At 39.0% G+C, this 18,584-nt stretch overlaps 1 protein-coding gene and 1 long non-coding RNA gene across 5 annotated transcripts; one reads left to right on the top strand and one right to left on the bottom strand.

Annotated features, from left to right (window-relative positions):
* The first annotated feature begins 2,418 nt into the window (after window positions 1-2,418).
* Window positions 2,419-3,754, top strand: LOC116691469 (uncharacterized). Its single transcript, XR_004332482.1, has 4 exons — window positions 2,419-2,556; window positions 2,760-2,868; window positions 3,234-3,321; window positions 3,724-3,754. It is a non-coding gene; the product is annotated as an uncharacterized LOC116691469 (long non-coding RNA).
* Window positions 3,755-6,702: 2,948 nt separating this feature from the next.
* Window positions 6,703-17,277, bottom strand: tcea3 (transcription elongation factor A (SII), 3). Of its 4 annotated transcripts, XM_032519108.1 has the most exons (22): window positions 17,007-17,230; window positions 16,718-16,803; window positions 16,263-16,325; window positions 16,027-16,132; window positions 15,817-15,907; window positions 14,099-14,632; window positions 13,906-14,019; window positions 13,563-13,655; window positions 13,399-13,467; window positions 13,184-13,288; window positions 12,974-13,042; window positions 12,481-12,540; window positions 12,249-12,320; window positions 12,078-12,146; window positions 11,933-11,995; window positions 11,785-11,859; window positions 10,815-10,975; window positions 10,564-10,620; window positions 10,278-10,432; window positions 10,020-10,166; window positions 7,401-7,472; window positions 6,703-7,076 (listed from the first exon to the last, which is right to left on the bottom strand). In XM_032519108.1, exons 3-22 carry the CDS (start codon window positions 16,314-16,316, stop codon window positions 7,068-7,070), a joined length of 2,175 nt encoding a protein of 724 aa, XP_032374999.1. In that variant the 5' UTR covers window positions 16,317-16,325; window positions 16,718-16,803; window positions 17,007-17,230; the 3' UTR covers window positions 6,703-7,067. The 4 variants fall into 4 exon arrangements, with proteins under 4 accessions (XP_032374999.1, XP_032374998.1, XP_032375000.1 ...); XM_032519107.1 differs by lacking the exon at window positions 16,718-16,803 and having other exon boundaries at window positions 17,007-17,277; XM_032519109.1 differs by lacking the exons at window positions 13,906-14,019; window positions 14,099-14,632; window positions 16,718-16,803 and having other exon boundaries at window positions 17,007-17,277.
* Between the last annotated feature and the right edge of the window lie 1,307 nt (window positions 17,278-18,584).

Here is an 18,584-nt window from a genome sequence, read left to right as displayed (position 1 = left end):
AGTAGTGCAATAGAAAACTCAAATTGGATAGATAGACAAGCTAGCTCTCTCAATTTATCCTGCAGAGATCTGAGGAGCAGTTAACCTTAGTCCTCATAAAGCCACCAGAGTTTAAAATTCCAACACAAGAAAGCAGAAGGAAATGGAGATACATGCATCCAGCACAGCTATCAAATTGTAAAACATGGGTGGGATTGAATTAACGCTAAGTATCAGATAAACAATCTCACCAATGTTCATAAAGTTTGTTTATTATAGAAAATATATTCAGCAATACACCTGTGTAATGTTCAAAGCACATTCAGCTATTCATTAATAGTTAAAGCATTTTGTAGTTTTAATCACCTGACTGATTATACTGTATGTTGGGGACACTGTATGCAAGTCTGATTCATTTCCATTTATAGAGAGGCTGTATGCAGCAGCAACAAAAACAGGAGACTGCGAGGGTACAAACCTATCATAACACTGCAGAGAAACACTTTAGACAGAAGACTTCCACAAGTCAACAATGCAATAAGCTTTATGGATACCAACAGTATGAGCTGTGGAAGCCACAAGAGGTATTACTATATTCAAAGAGTCTAGCCTGTTAACACTTTCAATTTTTTAAGTTTTCAAGACAAAGTGGACAGAATTATAGCAGCATTTAACCTGCCATTAACACACTACCAAGTGCAGTGTGAACTTAATGGAAAGATTCCAGCAATGCCTGACCGAGATGTAATTATGTCCAAATGTTCTGCCGTGCAGTGAAAGGAATTCATACTGACAGTCACTTTAACTCCTGAGGTCTGTTTGTATTGAAGCAGATGGAGTTACGTGATTGGACGGTGCCTGTATGTGGCTGTCGGTGATGGGCTGGCACACATGTTCTCAAGAGAGAGACTGTAACATCTATACTGAGTTCACATCACAGTGTGTCTTTGATCAACTTGACATGGCATGTCAAGCCGCATATTTACTGTATAGATTTATAGCTCTTGTCAAAAAAACAGAAAGCAAACCATCCATGACCCAGACCTAATGCAGACATACCTTGCAAATCCAACACATCAATTTAAAGCTAAATTAACACTTCTGGTGTAGCTGTACATGACCTCATAATTTAGTATGCGTTATATGATATATATATATATCTATATATATATATATATTATATTATATATATATACATAATACATATATATTTAGTATGCGTTATGTATTTATATACATATATATATACATGAAAAAAAAGAGACGGCCTACTCTTGGATTTATGTAAATGTCTTGGATGCATTTAACACAATTAACTCAGTTTTAAAGTTAAACGTAACTCTATAGTGTAGAAACTACATAATATGCAAAGAGGGCACGTGAATTTGTTCAGATCATGTTGGCATGAAGTGAGGCAATAAAGAAGCGATGTAATCTCGTGATACCGCACGTGATCTGTCTGGCGGCTTTACATTGTTGCCAGAAGAAGCAGGCAACGGACATCAAAGGGCTCGTCGTACTGTACTCCACGCCACTATTCGGTCGGTAAGTATATGGATTTTTTTATAATACTGTTGATAAAGCTCAGCAAAATGTAGTTTAATGTCTTGAGAGTTACTAAGTAACGTTAAATAGGCACCGGGAGTTTCTTTGCTCGCGCTATTTATCACCATGTTTTATTTGAATTAGCTAGCTAGTTTTTTGCGCGGAGCGTTCATCTTACATTTAACTTTGCGTGTTCATTAGTCTGTTTCTGTTAGTATTGGTTTGCCAACTGACTGTCAGTACATTGTGTGTAAATTGGCACGTGACCGTAGTGTTAGTAAGATTTGGCCGTCGAGCAGCCTTAGCTAACGTTATCAGCGACATTAAGTTAGCGACGACACACACACCACACACACAACACACACACACACCCACAACACACCACACACACACACACCGTGCAATGGGACCAAGAGCAGACGGAGAGGAAATTCAAAAAAACACATTAACGGTCTGTCTGTGTAACGCAGTGGTAGGAGCCTAAAAACACGTAGTGGTGGCCTGCCACTACTGACGTAGCCTACACAACTCTTTTTGGGACACAAGCTGCTGGCTTTGCACGGTCAGCCAGGTGTTGAACATGGAACATGGTTAGTCTCTCACATTAGAGAAGGCAATAATCACATTCATTATTTGATATTTTCAATGTTGTATGCAGTGTACCTAAATAAAGTTGCCAGTGAGTGTACACCTAATGTATGTTTCTTGAAATATAGTTTTGTAATGACTAGATTATTTTTTCCTGTTTGCTGCAGATTGACAGACAAACTCAACTTGCATTTCACCTGGAGTCAGTTGATGGATCGTGGGCTAAGTTTTGTGGGTGAGACAGATGTGTATTTGCTCTAATTTTGTATTAAATATACATTTTAAATATTAAAATGTGGCCTGCTTGAACCGTGTTTACCCTAATTTTGAATCCTTCGTTGTTTCCACTTTCACAATGAATAGGGCTAGAAGTTTAATGAGGTTGTAACGTGAGTGTTCTCGGATTGCAAATTTCAAACAACCGCCCTTTTTGATGCAACGGAGGTAATAAAAAATTTCTGCCTTGACTAGTTGTGTAATGAAATGTGTGAAAGTAATGCTTGACTTTATTAGGATGTGTTTCAAATATTCCATAGCAGAGCCCAGATGATTAACCATGCACAGTACACGCCATGATATGGCGGGCAGGTATAGATTTGATGTTAGAAATGTCTTCTAAATTCTGTGAAAATATTTTCATGTTTCAGATAAACGCAGAGTTTAAGAGCATCCCAGCCATGCCTCTACAATCAAAGTGTTTGCAAAGCGGCCGGGGAGCAGGGAAAAAAGCTGAAAGTCATATCTGCCATGATGACAGTAAGAACCTTCAACTCTACATTGTTTAACTATAAAGTGGATCTGCATTGCATTAGGTCAGTATAAGATGTATATGCAGGCATTGCTGAGCGCAACTCCCTTTACCTGTGAGTACTGATTACTGATACATTTTAATCATGCATTCACTGTCCCACTGTGAGAATTTTTTTTCTTCAAATATAAAAAAACATATATGTATATACATCTCATCCCTGGAGATGATTAAAGTCCAGTCCAAACAGGTAGTCCTTGTTTTTATAGGTACTGGTGTACATGCTGACTGAAGTCAGTCTATGATCACTTTCTTCTGTGCTACTGAAAATTTGAGTTCAATAATCTTTATTTTCTTTGTTTTATTTCTTAAGGATGACATTGATGCCAGAAGGGAGTCCCACATTAAAGGACTGCATCTATCTGAATGAGAATCCCAACGTCTTGGAGCGGGAGTACACGGTGAGATTATAACAAATGGTCAAAACAGTCCACTTTTTTCTCCAAAGTCCCCCATTATGAAAGTGAAAAACAACCTATTTTGACCCCTCTGACACATTGTCTCTTACATTAGGGAATAAGGCAGTGTGACAAACAATTCAAATTTATTGAAAGAAGGAAAATTCCACCATCTTTCTACACTACACTGACCCTCATCTGACAAGGGCAGAATTGGGACTTGGATAAATCCAGGTTAATGATAAAAATCCAAGAACATGAAAACAAGTTCCAGAAAAAATGTAGATGAAAATTCAATCTTTACATTAGTTTGTAAAGATTGAAGGCTCCTAGCAATGCTGCATTCAAATGCAATCAGTTATTTTTTTATTATTTTAAGCCAAGAAATGTTTTATCTTTAACCAGGACATGACTGAGGCCACTGCGCTGAGTGCCATATGAAAAAGACAGTGGGTTTACGTCACCAACAGACGCCAGGCAATGACTTTTCTGATGTTGGATCATCATCGAGGGTGTGGTGGTTCTTCAAGATTTGGACAGCATGGCCCATCAACAAGCCTTGCTGTTTGGACTTGTTACTCTTTGAAGATGGGGATCCGTTACAGCTCCGCTACACTTTTGAAGGGATTCAAAAGGTTTTAATGGAGTTGGATGTGACTTAACTCTCAAGGAAAGCCCAGAGCTTAAAGACAGACTGGTCCAGTAAGGAGAGGTCCCTGTTGTTGTGAGTGAGGGCAAGTGTTCGTTCCTTTACGGCCCATGTGGACGGGCCAGTTATTTTCCCCTCTACAAGACTCTGTTGGCAGCCATCTTCAGTCTTAGTTTCTATCTGTCTTACAGGTGAAGGGATTGAGAAACTGTACACAGTCTGAATACTGCCATCAGGGCCGTGTGAAACCGGATCTTTAGGTTAATTAAGTTGCAGTAAAGAGTTTTAATACTTCTAAGATACAACTCAGACTGGCTCTTTAGGGAACATTTTTTCTTTGTGTGCAGCCCCTACCGTGGGACCAGAGATGGTTTATGCTTATGCAAGCCAATGTATGTACAGGATGAATTCATGGCGCGACTGAAGGCAGCGTAACATTTTTGAAATATTTACCTGTGTTGTAAGTGACACTTAAACCTTGAATGTCAGTTAATGACCAGATTCTTTGTGAGTGTTGGAAGTTGGGCTCTTGAATAAGGTTTTGCAACGCAAATGCAACTGGTAAAAATGGGTCATTTTAATGATAAAGAGCGTTATGAAAAGGTATTAGACATTAAAATAAATGATTGCTGGAATGGAACTATGTTTGCATTTTAATCTGTTTTATAGTTACATTGAAGTGTTAAATTACAATGTTACTTAATTAATCTCGACAATAGAGACCTTGAAAATTATGTTTGTATGTTCTTCTCAAAGATGGTTTGCAGAAACCTTTTTCAAAAGAAAAATGTCCAATTTCATTGTGACTGTGATTGGTTGAAACACTAAAACTGACGTTACTTGTTCACTGTTGAATGTTTTACAGTAAAACAGTAATGTCAGTTCAATCTTTACCTATGTCAATGCAGTGAAATTAGACATTTTCTTTTGAAAGGTTACTAGTGGTTACAGGCGACCATCTTTAGAGAACAATACAATCTGTTTTAGTGCCAAAAAAATAGTGTAATTGACACTAGAATATACTACTATATATTATGAAAAAAATTTGTAGTATTTAAGTGACCAAATAGTATTGGAGTAAAAATTATTGAATAGTGTTGAAATAACGTGATGAAATTGTGAAGGATTAAAATGTTCCAAGAGCTCAAATTACTTTATCAAAACATGTTTCAGTCACTCTGTATCAACACAAAATACACAGGTGAATTGAACATGAATACCTTGTGTTAATTTAACTCAATTGTTTAATCTGCTGCCAAAGCAAAACAACTGTGTGCAACCAATGTCCACTATTGAATTAAGTTAATCCAACATGTTATTTTTCAGTGTTATACAAAGCATCCAAAGAGCACCATGCCATGGGACCTTTGAAGACAATTTGCTATGATCGCATACATTATTTTTAATTTGCATTTTGCCATTATTTGAGAGCATTACCTTGAGTATAGTATGAAGTGTTATTGTTACAGCTATTTATTTTTTTGGGGGGGACACAGCTGTCACAGAGCAGAGCAGCTGCCACTAAGTGAGGAATGTGGTGAATTATATTGCAGGATCCATGAACAGATTGTTACAGGGAGTGATATATTCCTTTATACTTGCTCGTGTGAAATGATCAATTAGAAGTCCCAGTTAATCAAATTTAGTTTTTTTACACTGCTGTTTATGTGTCCCTTTGAAGATGAATTTCAGGTAATACTTTTCCGCTTACTTATCGATTCCAGGATAAAAGAGGGATGATGATGATTATAACACCAGTGCACCAGTGTAGAATTACAGAGTCAATCTTGATGCTTTCTGAGCTGTTTGCAAAACAGCACAGGATTTAAAATGGTGAAATGATGCAGAAGAAATAAATGAATGTGGTTTCATCTCACAGGAAACCAGATGGCGGATACTTAGCCAGAGGGTGGCCGAGAAGCTTTTCCTTTCTAGAATTTCTACAGACCATATTTCTCACATTACCACCACATTTTATATTATTTATATACCAAATGTACTTCATGCAGTCCAATATCTTCAGAAACACAGAATTGATGGAGTATAATTTGCACATAGTTCAAGGCACAAACATATTTCTCATCAAGCATGTGAAATTCAGTAATTTTTAGGATTTTGTTTTTGTTTTTTTACTTTAATATTGTCCTGTTAATCTTCAGCAGCACTTTCCTCTGGCTGTACCAGCCTGCTGAACTGGCAGTAACAAACGAGCATCTAATTTACTTGTGATCAGTAACCTGAAAGAAAAGATTCAATATAATTGATGCTGCCTGTGTTTTAAGTTATGTCTTGTTGCCATCTACTGTATGTTTTCAGTGGTGCAACTTACAAATGCAATTACACCTTTTTCATTAATAACATCTTTCTTTGACAGAATATTTATCAGTGCAATGATTCATGGATTGTTTATTATTAATTATAATTATTAGCATGTTGATTGTATGTTTAAACTTGGGTCTCTTGGAATATTAGTAATGTACTGTGTAATGCAAATTGTAATTCCAAAGCTAAGTTTTTATTTATTTCTTCAGTTTAGTCGGTCTCTACGAGTTTATTAAACTGATTAAAAAAACTAGATACTGATAAAAATGTAAAGAACTGTAGGAAATCTCAGGTAGTATGTCAAAAGAAATCTAAACCATACATGAAGGTAAACAGTATATTCTGTGCCAAAAGACATTGATGATGATGATGATGACAATGATGATGATGGGGGAAGTGAATCTGAGTAAGACTGATTGTCAAAATTCTTTATTAAAACGGGAGTTTAAAAAGCCATCGTACTAATGATTTATGCAGTTTATTAGATATATACAAAGTGAATTGCTGTAGTATGCAAAGCATATTAACTGGATGGTCTTTCCATCATGACCGCACCCTAATCAGTATTGATGTGTTAACAGTCATCAGACTGACAGTTTTGCTCAGTATTCAATTCCACATAAAGCAAACTCTGATTAGTAGCTCATGCTTACAAATCTCAAACTGTCAAGTAATAATTGTAAGAACACTATTATCTGTTAACCTTATTAGCTGCAATTATAGAAAAAAATGCAGTACATTATGCCGGGACAAAAAAACTGGTCTCATCTGGAAGACATCAGCAGAACTGAAATTTAGAAGAAGAAAATATATAATATAACATAATATAATTTTATATATAAACACATATACATACATATATATATACACATACATATACGAGAATATAAGACATGTTTTCAGTTATTCCACACTTATTTGTTAAGTACATAATTCCAGTGTTCAGTGATAGTTTTGATGCCTTCAGTGAGAAACTACAATGTAAATAGTCATGAAAATAAAGGAAACGCATTGAATGAAAAGGTGTGTCCAAACCTTTAGCCTGTATTATTAATCAATTAGTACAAAAGATATGAGTAATTAAAACAAAGGTCAGGGAAAAAAAACGTACCTTCCATCGGTTACCACACTCATTACACAGCACAAATGTGGTCATTGGCTCATCAGCACTGCGTGTTTGCACCTAAAACACACACACACACACACACACACACACACACACACACACACACACACACACACACACACACACACACACACACACACACACACACACACACACACACACAATTTATGTTTGTGTACATATCATTACAGACACACACAACAACATTACAGACAGGTTACCAGACATCCATTCCTTTGATATCTGGTACTAAAACATATATAAAAACAGCTTTTGAACTCAGACAAAGAGACAATTACTGCATCAACCTGCTTCTCATAACTGAATATGCACACAAAATATCACTGAGAAAAAAATACCTCTAGAATATAGCCCGCGCTCTCTATGAAAAGGTCAGGGAATCATACTGTTTTACAACGGAAATTTAAAACAAGTACACATTTTTTTCATACACCCCAGAATATAAGCTTCCATTGGTTTTCCTCCCCCTTCATTGACTTCTGTCCACAACCCTTCATGTAATATTAAATACTTTAAAGATACTTTTTCTTTCACTAATGATTTATTATTCTACTTTTCAGAGTTAGATAAGTTCATACATACTATTCTCATCTCCGTGTGTGGTTACTCTGTCTGGCGCGTCCACCGCTAGTCTAGATATTTTACCACGTTGTGCTTGTTAGAGTTACTTGAAGCAGAATAGCAAATAAGAACAAAAATTCCAACGTGGCGATACGGACGCCATTGCAGAAGCATTGCTGGAGAAACAGAAAAGCTACCTCGAGCCACGGTTTTCTCAGATTCAACAGATGGGGATTGACAATGACAACATGCTAACTGCTATCCATGCTCAGCTACAGGCTGGGCAGAGATCTACGCTCGTCATTCAGGGTGGGAAAATTCGCTTCTCCCCAGATTACAGCAACTACACGGTCAAGTGGCGGCAAGCCTTCTATCAAACCATGGATTCAGCGCGAGTCAAGGGTCTTTTTCCTGCTTTATCCGGCAACTCTGAAGACCAGAGACGGCGCCCAGTACAGAGCATTCACTTTCTTGTTTCTGTTGACGAAAAATTTGTTTATTCTAATGTTAACATTGTGTGGAACCAGTTGCTGTTGCAACCAGGTATTTATGGGCTAGTGTTCCATTTTTGCTGCCCCGTATCCAATCTTGATGACGGACCCAATTTGAATGTTAGTCTCCTTTCTCTCCCTTCTGTATCAATTACTTGTCTGTTGTTGTTATGTGTTTTACATGTTTTGTGTATTGAGGGACTTAATTTTGGATGCACTGTTGTTAGGATTTGGCAAGGTGAAAGGCAGTAGCAATATCCACATGTACTTTCATTTAGAACACAGATTTTTTGATAATCTTTAATTTTTAGTTTGGAATTGTGGCAGATTGAATGCTCCTCATGAAACGAGCCAGCACTCTGGGCTTACTAAGAAAAACAAAAATGTTGACATTGCATTATTACAGGAGACTAACTTTTTGCAGTTGGACACCGGCCCTTTAGTCAATAGATTCTATTACACAATTGCATCCTCATCAGCGAGCTCAAAAACAAAAGGCGTGGCTGTTGTTGTCAAACGGATTCCCCCCTGTGTTGTCTTTTTGGTCAGATGACACAGGCAGGATTGTGATCTCCACAACAGAATTTGGTCCCAGAAAAATTGCATTTGTGTCAGCTTATGCCCCTAATGTTTTTGATGGCAATTTCTACAATACGCGTACAGTTAATCCCACCTGTAAGGACAATTCCTTTTTCTCAGGTAGACACAAATCCTTTTCCAGGATAGATTTTCTTTTTGCATCCCCTCAATTATTTCATTCAATTTATAAAGTGCTGTTACTTCCAATGGCTTTATCTGACCATAAAGAGGTCCTTTGCGTCACCACAATTTGCCAATTGTCTCAACGTGCAGTTAGATGGCGCTTCAATACTTCTTTATTGAAAAATGAATCCTATATCACTCAGTTCATAGCAGAATTCCAGATATTTGCAGAAATTAATGTTGGCTCCGTAGAAGAACCCAGGATATTGTGGGAGGCGATAAAAGCTTTTATTAGGAGCCCCTCAAGTGTCTGACACACAGACACTTAGTGAGTTTGAAACTTTGTTTTGTGCCATAACACTGCTTAAAATTTGTGCAATACTCTGCTGCTACTATTTATTCATTACTACTGTTCACCATTAAAACTCCTTAAATATGTAAATATTCTATCATAAAAAATCTTTTAACTATGTAAATACCATACATATCCACACTCATTATATTTCTTTATTGATATTTCTACTCTGATATTTATGTACTCTTGCAACTGTAACACAGAATTTCCCTTCGGGATCAATAAAGTCTTTCTGATTCTGAGCCAGTTACCTCCAGGATCTGTGCTGAGCTAGGCTAGCGGTGGGTCAGACGGAGAAACGACACGCACGGAGATGAGAAGAGTATGTATGAACTTATCTAACTCTGGGGGGTACGGTGAATAAGCTAAAGTCCCAATAAGTCGCCGTGTTCCTTTAAAGTGAGAAGGTTTACTGTAACAACATAGCGAGAGGTTGTGCATGTGAAATAAATAGGTTTGTTATTGTTTGTTTACCTGGTTGTATGTGCAGTTCTTCTTCCTGCACTTGCCGCACTGCAGCAGGTCGGTGGTGGTGCCACCAGTTTTGGCCATTTGGTGCTCCCTGATGGCCTCCTGGGTGAGAACGTTCCTCAGGTTTCTCAACTCGTCACTGGCCATCTCCTGCAAAAAGACAGATGTGTGACAAAACGGAGCAGAGGGACATAAAATCAAATCTATTCACCATGAAAGGAGTTCATCAATGGTTCAGGGCGCCGTTGCAGCGTTTGGTACCTCGGCAGACATGCTGGCGATACGGCTCAAGTCAATGCTTCCTGCGAGGACGTTTCTGCGTAGCCCAGGGTTCTTCGGGTCCTTCAGGTTGCTGATGCGACTGCGGACTCTGTTTTTGTATTTCATATCAGTGGCCTTTGTCTCCTGGTAGATATGTGCAAACGTGCAGTCAAGGGACATAGTAAGGATGTCAAATGGGATACCTTCTATTTGGATAATCAGTGAATGAACTGTTAATTAGTCAAACCAATCACAACAGCAAACAATCAGCTAAATTGAAGGATATGATCTTCGATTTCTGCAGCCATGCTGTCACAGTTAGTTCCAAAATCTTTGAAGTCGTCTGTGAAGACCAGTAAAAAAGAAGTCATGTTAATAAACTGCACACTATAGTGAGATTTGTGTGTGTTCCTTGTGCAGAATATGGCGACTAAGTTTCACCAGAGTTGTTTTTGTATGTTACTTTGTCAGCATATTTAGAGCACATGAGCTGCTGTAGTGTGCACTCTCTGTGGTTAAGTGTACTGTCAGCCTCACCGTTTGTGCGCAGGGCAGCTGCCAGCATCTCAATGCACTTGTCCCTGACGGAGTCTCCAGTAGCGAGGTGAGGGGACAGCGGACCCCCGGTAGAACTGAAGCTGGGTGACATGGGGCTGGTCGGAGTGGTGGGAGTTTTAGGGGTATCAATTTTGCCCTTCCTGCAGAAAAGGACACAAAGCAAAGTGTGTGAAGCGTCACATCGGGTGCATTTGGCCTGATTAGAATGGAAAGAGAGGCGCTCAAACTGAGCCTGGGATTTGAACGAGTGATTTTGTTTTGGAAGCATTGCATTATTTTAAACCTTTTGTGACATTACATCTTACTAAATAGATATAAAGGACAAAACTGAGGCCCGTTCCACATGTCAACTGAATCCCATTCATCACCGGCAAGCAGCCATAATTAGTATTTTTGTCCATTTGGGGAAAGCGAAACACACTGACATATTATTAGCTTATAAAGAGGACATGGCTAACATATAAGCAAACAATTGCTGATTTACACATCCAGCAGGACTAACAAAAGCACTGATTTGGATTTTGTGCCTTTGGCCATCTGTACCTGCAGAATGTGAGGGCAATATTCCCTCTGTTTAGCTCTGTTTTCCTCTCCTAAAAAATATTGTAGCAAACTGTGAATCTTTTGGTGAGTTTATCAGCAAAAACATCTGGATGCTGCTGGAAGCCAGGCTGATGAGAGCCTTGAGACTAAACCAAACACTACAGTTGCAGGCTGTGAAACCAAAAGAATAACAGAAATGCTAAAACGTTCCTTAGCCAAGCTGAGGGAAACCTGGAGATTGATGTGGTAATTCTCTGTGCCAAATAGCAACATCCAGTTCATTATCATTGATCTTATATTTCATAAAATGGCCATCCTTACTTAAAACGAGTGTACTTAAGCTAGATTGAATATATAATAATACTCAAACTACAATGACTTGAATATTGTTTAAATAAAGAAATACCTTTCAATACTGTCAGTAGAGGGCTTCCTCTGTGGAGGTCCAGGCTGGGAAGTCTTAGAGCCGTGAGACTCTCTTCTGTAATATAAAGTCATCATCATCTTCATGCTTTCCATTGAAACAAACTCGTGAAACTAAACAAATAATTTACCTTTCAATTGTTAGCTTCTTTGCTGGGGGTGGGCTGCTTTTCTTTGAATCAACGGATTCCCGCCTACAGTGAGCAATGAGACAGTTTCAGTAAATTTGGATTTATGGAATGTTTAGTTCTCTTTAGAAGTGGATACCAGTCCTACCTGTCAGGTTTGAAGTCACCTGATTGACGTTTAACAGGTTGGCTAGGCTTTGAGTCGGAGGAGTCTTTCCTGAAAACAAAAGAGAAAGAGCCAATCAATTTCACATTATGTTGGAAGCATCATAAATTCAGATGCAATAAACAGGGGAATTTTTTTCCTGCTCCTGCACACCTGTGTTTTTCCTTTTTCACATCCAAACTGGGATTTTTGGGAAGTGGTGGTTTAGAGTCAGATGAATCTTTCCTGACAAAAGAAAACATTTGTTTGACTCTCGAACAAATTCACTTGCAGACCGTAAAAGTATGCAACAGAAAAAAAAACTGTTCAAAGAAGCTTGAGTCAAAACACACAACCCCCATGTTTCACAGCTTAACACACATTTCCACATTCATCACTGGCCAACCTCTCTCTCTTGGCTTCATCCGAGTGTTTTTTAGGCACTTTGCTATCCGATGAGTCTTTCCTGCAAAAAGAAAACAGTCTTTGTACCAACAAAATATCTCCTTCTAGACTCTGTTCTTTTTACAGTACATTACTGTACACCAGCTTTAATTAAAGATGTGAATGCTTTCCTAATATGTCAGGATGAGAGACAGTTTATCCTTTGAAATGTCATCTATCTACCTGTTATATGGACTTAAGTGTTCAATTAACTTCCCAAATGTTATTAGTCTGTATTTCCTTTGTAGCCACGTAAAAAGAAAAAGGCTTTATCACCAATACAACTCTCATTACAGCACTACACACTGCATTACCATCATGTACTATATTGTGTCAATAATTTGTCTAAAACTAACAAAAAACAAAGAAGTTTGAGGTTACTGCTTCTCCAGATACAACAGCAAAGTTTTTTTTCAAGGATGAATGAGACATGGAATAATTCCCAGATCCCAGACCTGTCTTTCTTCACTTGATCTGACGTCTTCTTCTGCGGAAGAGGTTTATAGTCTGACAACTCCTTTTTGCTGTGGCAAACAACACAAGGATTTAATGCAGGGAAGAAAACTCCAAATGAAATCACAGGTTATTTCTTCAAAACAATCCACCCAGATACTTCAAGGCAGTGACTACATGCAGCCTGTAATGAGAACTCATCGGATTCAGACCTCTCTTTTTTCCCGTCCAGGGAGGGACGCTTCGGTTGAGCAGGTGGGGGATGCATGTGAAGAGGAAGTGGAGGAAGAGGGGCGTTGGGGTCAGGAGGCTCTTTTCTAAATGAAAAAAAGGCCTTTTGAGCTGATCTGAGTCACTTTATGATGAGAGAGGATTACCATCAGTGAATATGGATGTAAAGCAATGCAGTGGGCATGCAGACCCTGACCTGGGTGGAGGAGGATGAAGGTGAAGAGGAAGAGGAGCAAATGGAGCATTTGGGTCCAGTGTAAGTTTCCTAATATAAAAATGAACATTTGTTTTCAGTTTCCACAAAAGTCTCACACTTCTCTTCACGAAACACACTCAAACATGCACCGAAGCACGTCTGACCTCTCTTTCTTTACTTCCAGCCTAGCCGGCGGAGAGGTCGGTCGAGAAGCATGAGGAAGAGGATGTCGGGAGGAAGAGTCTTTACTGTCCTTTCTGAACAAATGTCAACAACAGTACAGGTCAGAGCGGTGCGACTCAAGAGTCCCCATAGCTGTTTGAGCTAAATACAAAATCTTTTTAATAAGGCCACACCTGACTGACCCATCACAGCATGCACCATGCACAGTGGGGATCCTCTAAGGCCATGAGTCTGCTTATAAAACTGTAGGAACAAACGATTAGGTCATGCAGTAATATTTCAGTCCATCATGCTCTTCAGCTCAGGCAAGTTAACGGTCCTGACCTGTCTTTTTTCACGTCCACAGAGGGGCGTTTGACCACGAGAGGAGGCCGAGCAGGTCGAGGAGGAGAGGGGAACCGGGTGGGATACAGAACATTGCTGTCCATCACTCCTTTCCTGAAATAAATAATTCAATCTGAAGCTCTGTGGCATGTTTTGACGATTAGTAATCAGGTTTGAGCCACCTCCGTCTCACCTTTCAAATATTGATTTGTGAAAAGCAGGTTTCCCTCTCTGGGGTTCAGTCGGCGGCCTCTCTTGTTGCGGTGATTTTATCGGCCTCTCATGACTGCTTTCTTCTTTTTGTTTATCCTTCTTCATGTCATCTGTGTAGCTGTGCTTCTTGGGCTCCTCCGGGTGTTTTTCCTTTTTGACTTCTTCCATGTGTCTCATCTTCTTTGGCTCTCCGAACGGTCTCTCTTTTCTCGGTTCTGGCCTGTGTTTCTCACTCTGCAGGTCTTGTAAATGCTTGGGTTTCTTCTTGTTCAATTCCACTTGGGCGTCCTCCACGTTGCACTGTTTTTTTGGTTCTTCTACATGCTCCTCTTTTCTGATTTCTTTGGGATGTTTCTCATTTTGGGGCTCCTCCAGGTGCTTTTCATCACTTGAATCATCTGTGTGTGTCTTTTTGTTTAAGTGTTCAGCATTATGTTTTTCTTTCCTGTGTTTATCGGGGTGTTTTTTGTCAGGATCGGAGTCGTGTTTCGGGTTGACATCAAGTCTCCTGTGACTAACAGAAACAAAGCAAGTATCATCTTTACCTCTGTTCAAGAGCCAGCATTTACCAGTTTTACTTACGTTAGGTTTGTTGTTGTAATGCAATTTAGGCTGCATTCAGACAGGATTTTGTGTCTTATAAAGTTAATCTTTACTTCTTTCTTGTCACACTGTTCGCTGAGCTGACCAAAGTTAATGCACAAAAACTTTGTGTGTAAAAATTCTACTGCCTCAACAGAAATAACTTAAATCACAGGATAAGCGAACAGCAAGTACTTTGGGCTGTCAAAAAATATGCAGTATTAAAATCTCTGACCAGTACAGGTAATGTTGCAATCCCCGCCCTTACCTACCCTACAGAAAATATTCCAGTCAGAATGGGGCATTAGAAGAGAATCTAGTGCTTTATATCCAGTGGCTATAAATAACAGACCACTGTTATGGACACAGTTTTTTGAATGACCATTTTTAAATCGATAAAATCATTTTTAAATTAACACTTTTGTGTCAAATTATTGATATCTTTAGTAAGTAGCCATGTACTAAGGAGCAGAACAGGCCGGTCATATTGCAAATTGAACCCCTTCGATTCACAACAATGACTGACTGGCTCGCTCTACATTATCCCTTACCTGTTAGAACAGATACATTTTATGGTGTGTTGCTAGAAAATCTGACATGAAATAAGGCTTATTTCATCGTTTTATTTGTGTTCTTTTGAATTGCAATTCTAAAGCACTGTCCCTGGTGCTGAACACTGTCTTTGTTTGGACACTTAAATGACGTAAATTTACAGCTGTCCGTGGGTAGAAAACTACTGGAAAAATAGAAGAATTTAAAAGCTTACATGGCAAAAAAAAATGTCGTTACATAGCTGCTTTTTAATAGAGCTGCTGAGGCTGAGCTACTTTTCAAGGCTCGTCATATTTATACACATGCAGTAGTTTGGACAACGGTCATAATACAAAAACACGTACAAAAAAACTATAGGTCTGGTGTAGTGCAATGTTATGTGTATATGACAAACATCTCACCATTTCACTGAATAACTGCATTTCCATCCCAATTCCATGTAACTTCCGATTAAATTAAAGCAGTTAGGTCACATTCACCACTCTGTTTAAGATTGCCTCTGCTTCTGTGTTAAGCATCATGTCAGCTGTGGAGTTTCTGTGGAGCAGCTGTTAAAGTACTGACCTGCTTTGTGTCTCAGAGGGGGAGCGGTTTGGAGACACGACTGTTTTACTGGAATCCAAATCATTCTTCACTTCAGATGGTTTCTCAGAGTCTGTGTGAGTGTTTGCGTGGAAGGGGGAATCATATCAACAAATTATTCACTTCATGGATGTATTTATTGCACAGACAACTATTTAACTGCTCAGTGAATCATGTATTAAAATCAAGTACCCAGAAGTCTTTTCCAGTCTTTAATGAGGATCTTTGCCAAGGCAATGACTTCCTCGTCTGTGCAGTGCTTCCTGATACCGTTCACAGACATGCCGATCCTTGTTTCCTTAAACAATCAAAAGAATGTACACTGTGAGCTTTAAAAACCATGCTGTTGTATCATTTGTCATGTTGGTGTATGACTATGAATGAGTTCATTGTACTCCAGTATGAACTATACACTGGAGAATACCTACCTGGAGAAGTTTGAGTGTCATATTGAAACCTTTCAGTTCCCTCAGCAGGTCCATGGCGCCCTCCTGCACACACAACAGAGTCAACGCCCAACTTCATTTAGACTTTCAACTTAAAAATCTTGAATATTTGTTTAGAAATGTAACGACAAATGCAGATTGGATCGCAAATGAAAATATTTCTAACAAAGAAACCACAAACTGATAAGTGAAAAGTTACAGTTTCACTTCTGTATTTTTAAATTTCCGTCATTATTTTAGACAACTATTGATTCCATAAATATCTCAGAACAGGCATTGCATACAAAGTTCTCTGATTGTTTGCTTTATTCTAGAAATCATAGTTTTCCCGTTTTTATTGACTACGATACTACACACACACACACACACACACACAGAGTTGTTTACTTTCTGTTGCATGAGTTCCCGTTCAATAACAAAAGCAGCAAAAAACTTGCCAACGAGTTGACTAAAGTTGACCCAAATAGCGCTGCACACTCTGGGTCGACTGCGAGCGAATTGGCTGGAAACCCACGCCAAACACCTGTTGACCATTTGTTACAGTACAGTCATGCTCATGTTACAAACGTGCACACTTTTCCAATACACCGATTCAGACGAAATCAAACTTATTGCCATCGTAAATCTGGAGGATCTTTTTAAGAAGAGCATTTACGGGCCTTCTGCACACACTGCACGAGGTGGCAGGACAACACGCCACCTGTCGGTGTCAAAATACGGTCTCACCGTGTTATTTCGAGACACCATCTTGTCCAGTTTTTTTGCAATCCGAATGAGATCTTCCTCCCGCGTCATCGCTGCATTTACTCGACTCTAAAGACTCAATAACAGCGATTAGATACTTGTTAAAATCCCTAAAATCTGGTCAAAACAATTTTGGATCCGCTGCAAAGTCGGACGTTTCGCACGGCGCGTGTTCCATTCAGCCCAGAGGCGTGTCCTGCTGCAGGATCCCAGCTGACCTGCACGACACATGACATTGACAACAACTAAATATAGGGGGTGAAGTGGACACATGGCACAAAACCAATATCTGATTCTCAAGGTGATTCGTTTAAAGTTATATCATAGTGGCGGACTATTTGAATACTTCCTCGTTTGTACTCATAATTCCTATAGGTTCTATATTCTGTCGAATGTAATGCTCTCTGTTTTGGCTGCATCATATCAGCAGTTATTTGCACACCAGTGCCAGTTGTAGCTGTGCCAAAGTTCAGCCTGACACTGGATCACAGTATATGCCTAACTACATGTTTAGTACTTCACTCACAGCTGCAGCTCTATATGACAAAGATGTATCAAACCTTTTTTTTAAGCCATTGAAGTTTGTAGTCTGTGTATGGATGAAAACGTCAGGCAGCATTTTCACTTTTATTTGTGTGAAAAAAAGGGTTCTTATATTTGTCAATGCGTGTTTGCCACCAGAGGGTGCTGTGATATAAGTTTATAACTTCACACAACTTCACAGCCCAATTGATCAGATCCTCTCATGAGAATTCACTTTTAAGATTCCTGCACCAACCATTTGTTTCTATTTGCTTCCATTCACCTCTCTCTCTCTCTCTCTCTCTCTCTCTCTCTCTCTCTCACTCTCTCTCACTCTCTCTCAATGCAGGCTAGCTGTCCTCACATTGAGATTGTATAAAGATTGAGCTTTTTCAGTGGTATTTTGTCTTCTTCTTTTCAAGAAATACTTTTTTCTGAAACATTTTATTTTTAAAGTATGACTGTTTAGACTGTAGGAGCTGTTTTACAAAAGAATGCAGAGACACCCAGCATTTGAAGTGATACCAAATGATCTTATTGAACTGGAATGATATTATTTAAAATAACTTGAGCCTGTAATTGCACAAGTCTGTGCGGCTCACGGTCTTCCTTTGAGTCTCGTAGTGTACACAGTGAGTTAGTTGAGGTCAGTTAAACAAACATTCAGAGGATGAAATTACTTGAGATTACTCGAGCAAGTGCTTTCTACAAGGTCCTTTGTGTCCTTGTAAAAAAAAAAAATTGTTTATCTATAGTCTCTGACAACTTCTTGGAAGCAACTACTTGCAGACATTTTCATATCTTCCAGGGGAAACACACTCCCGCTCCTGAAAGGCATGAAGGCTTACTCCCACAGTCAACTGGGAACGGAGCCCCACTACAATTCAGATCTCAAAGACATCTCTACTGTGGGATGTCTCCCCAGCTGTGGGAAGTGAAGGACATGAGAGATGCCAGTCACAACAGTCTGTTTTTGAAGTTAGATCAAATATCAGTGGGATGAAAGGTTTGAGGATTTAATTGGTTTGGATTTCTCTG

Source organism: Etheostoma spectabile, chromosome 6 (assembly GCF_008692095.1).
Source record: "Etheostoma spectabile isolate EspeVRDwgs_2016 chromosome 6, UIUC_Espe_1.0, whole genome shotgun sequence".
Classification (NCBI taxonomy): domain Eukaryota; kingdom Metazoa; phylum Chordata; class Actinopteri; order Perciformes; family Percidae; genus Etheostoma; species Etheostoma spectabile.
Note: the sequence above shows the minus strand (reverse complement) of the source record. Positions and strands in the feature narration are given on the sequence as shown.

What these genes read in the sequence shown, in the direction of transcription:
- tcea3 (XM_032519107.1), bottom strand. Translation starts at nt 17,075, where the DNA reads ATGACGCGGGAGGAAGATCTCATTCGGATTGCAAAAAAACTGGACAAG. An exon ending in TCTACTGACAGTATTGAAAG is followed by an intron (nt 10,976 to 11,784) that starts GTATTTCTTTAT and finishes CCTTTTCTGCAG; the next exon opens with GAAGGGCAAAATTGATACCC. An exon ending in GGCTGCAGAAATCGAAGATC is followed by an intron (nt 10,433 to 10,563) that starts ATATCCTTCAAT and finishes GCACGTTTGCAC; the next exon opens with ATATCTACCAGGAGACAAAG.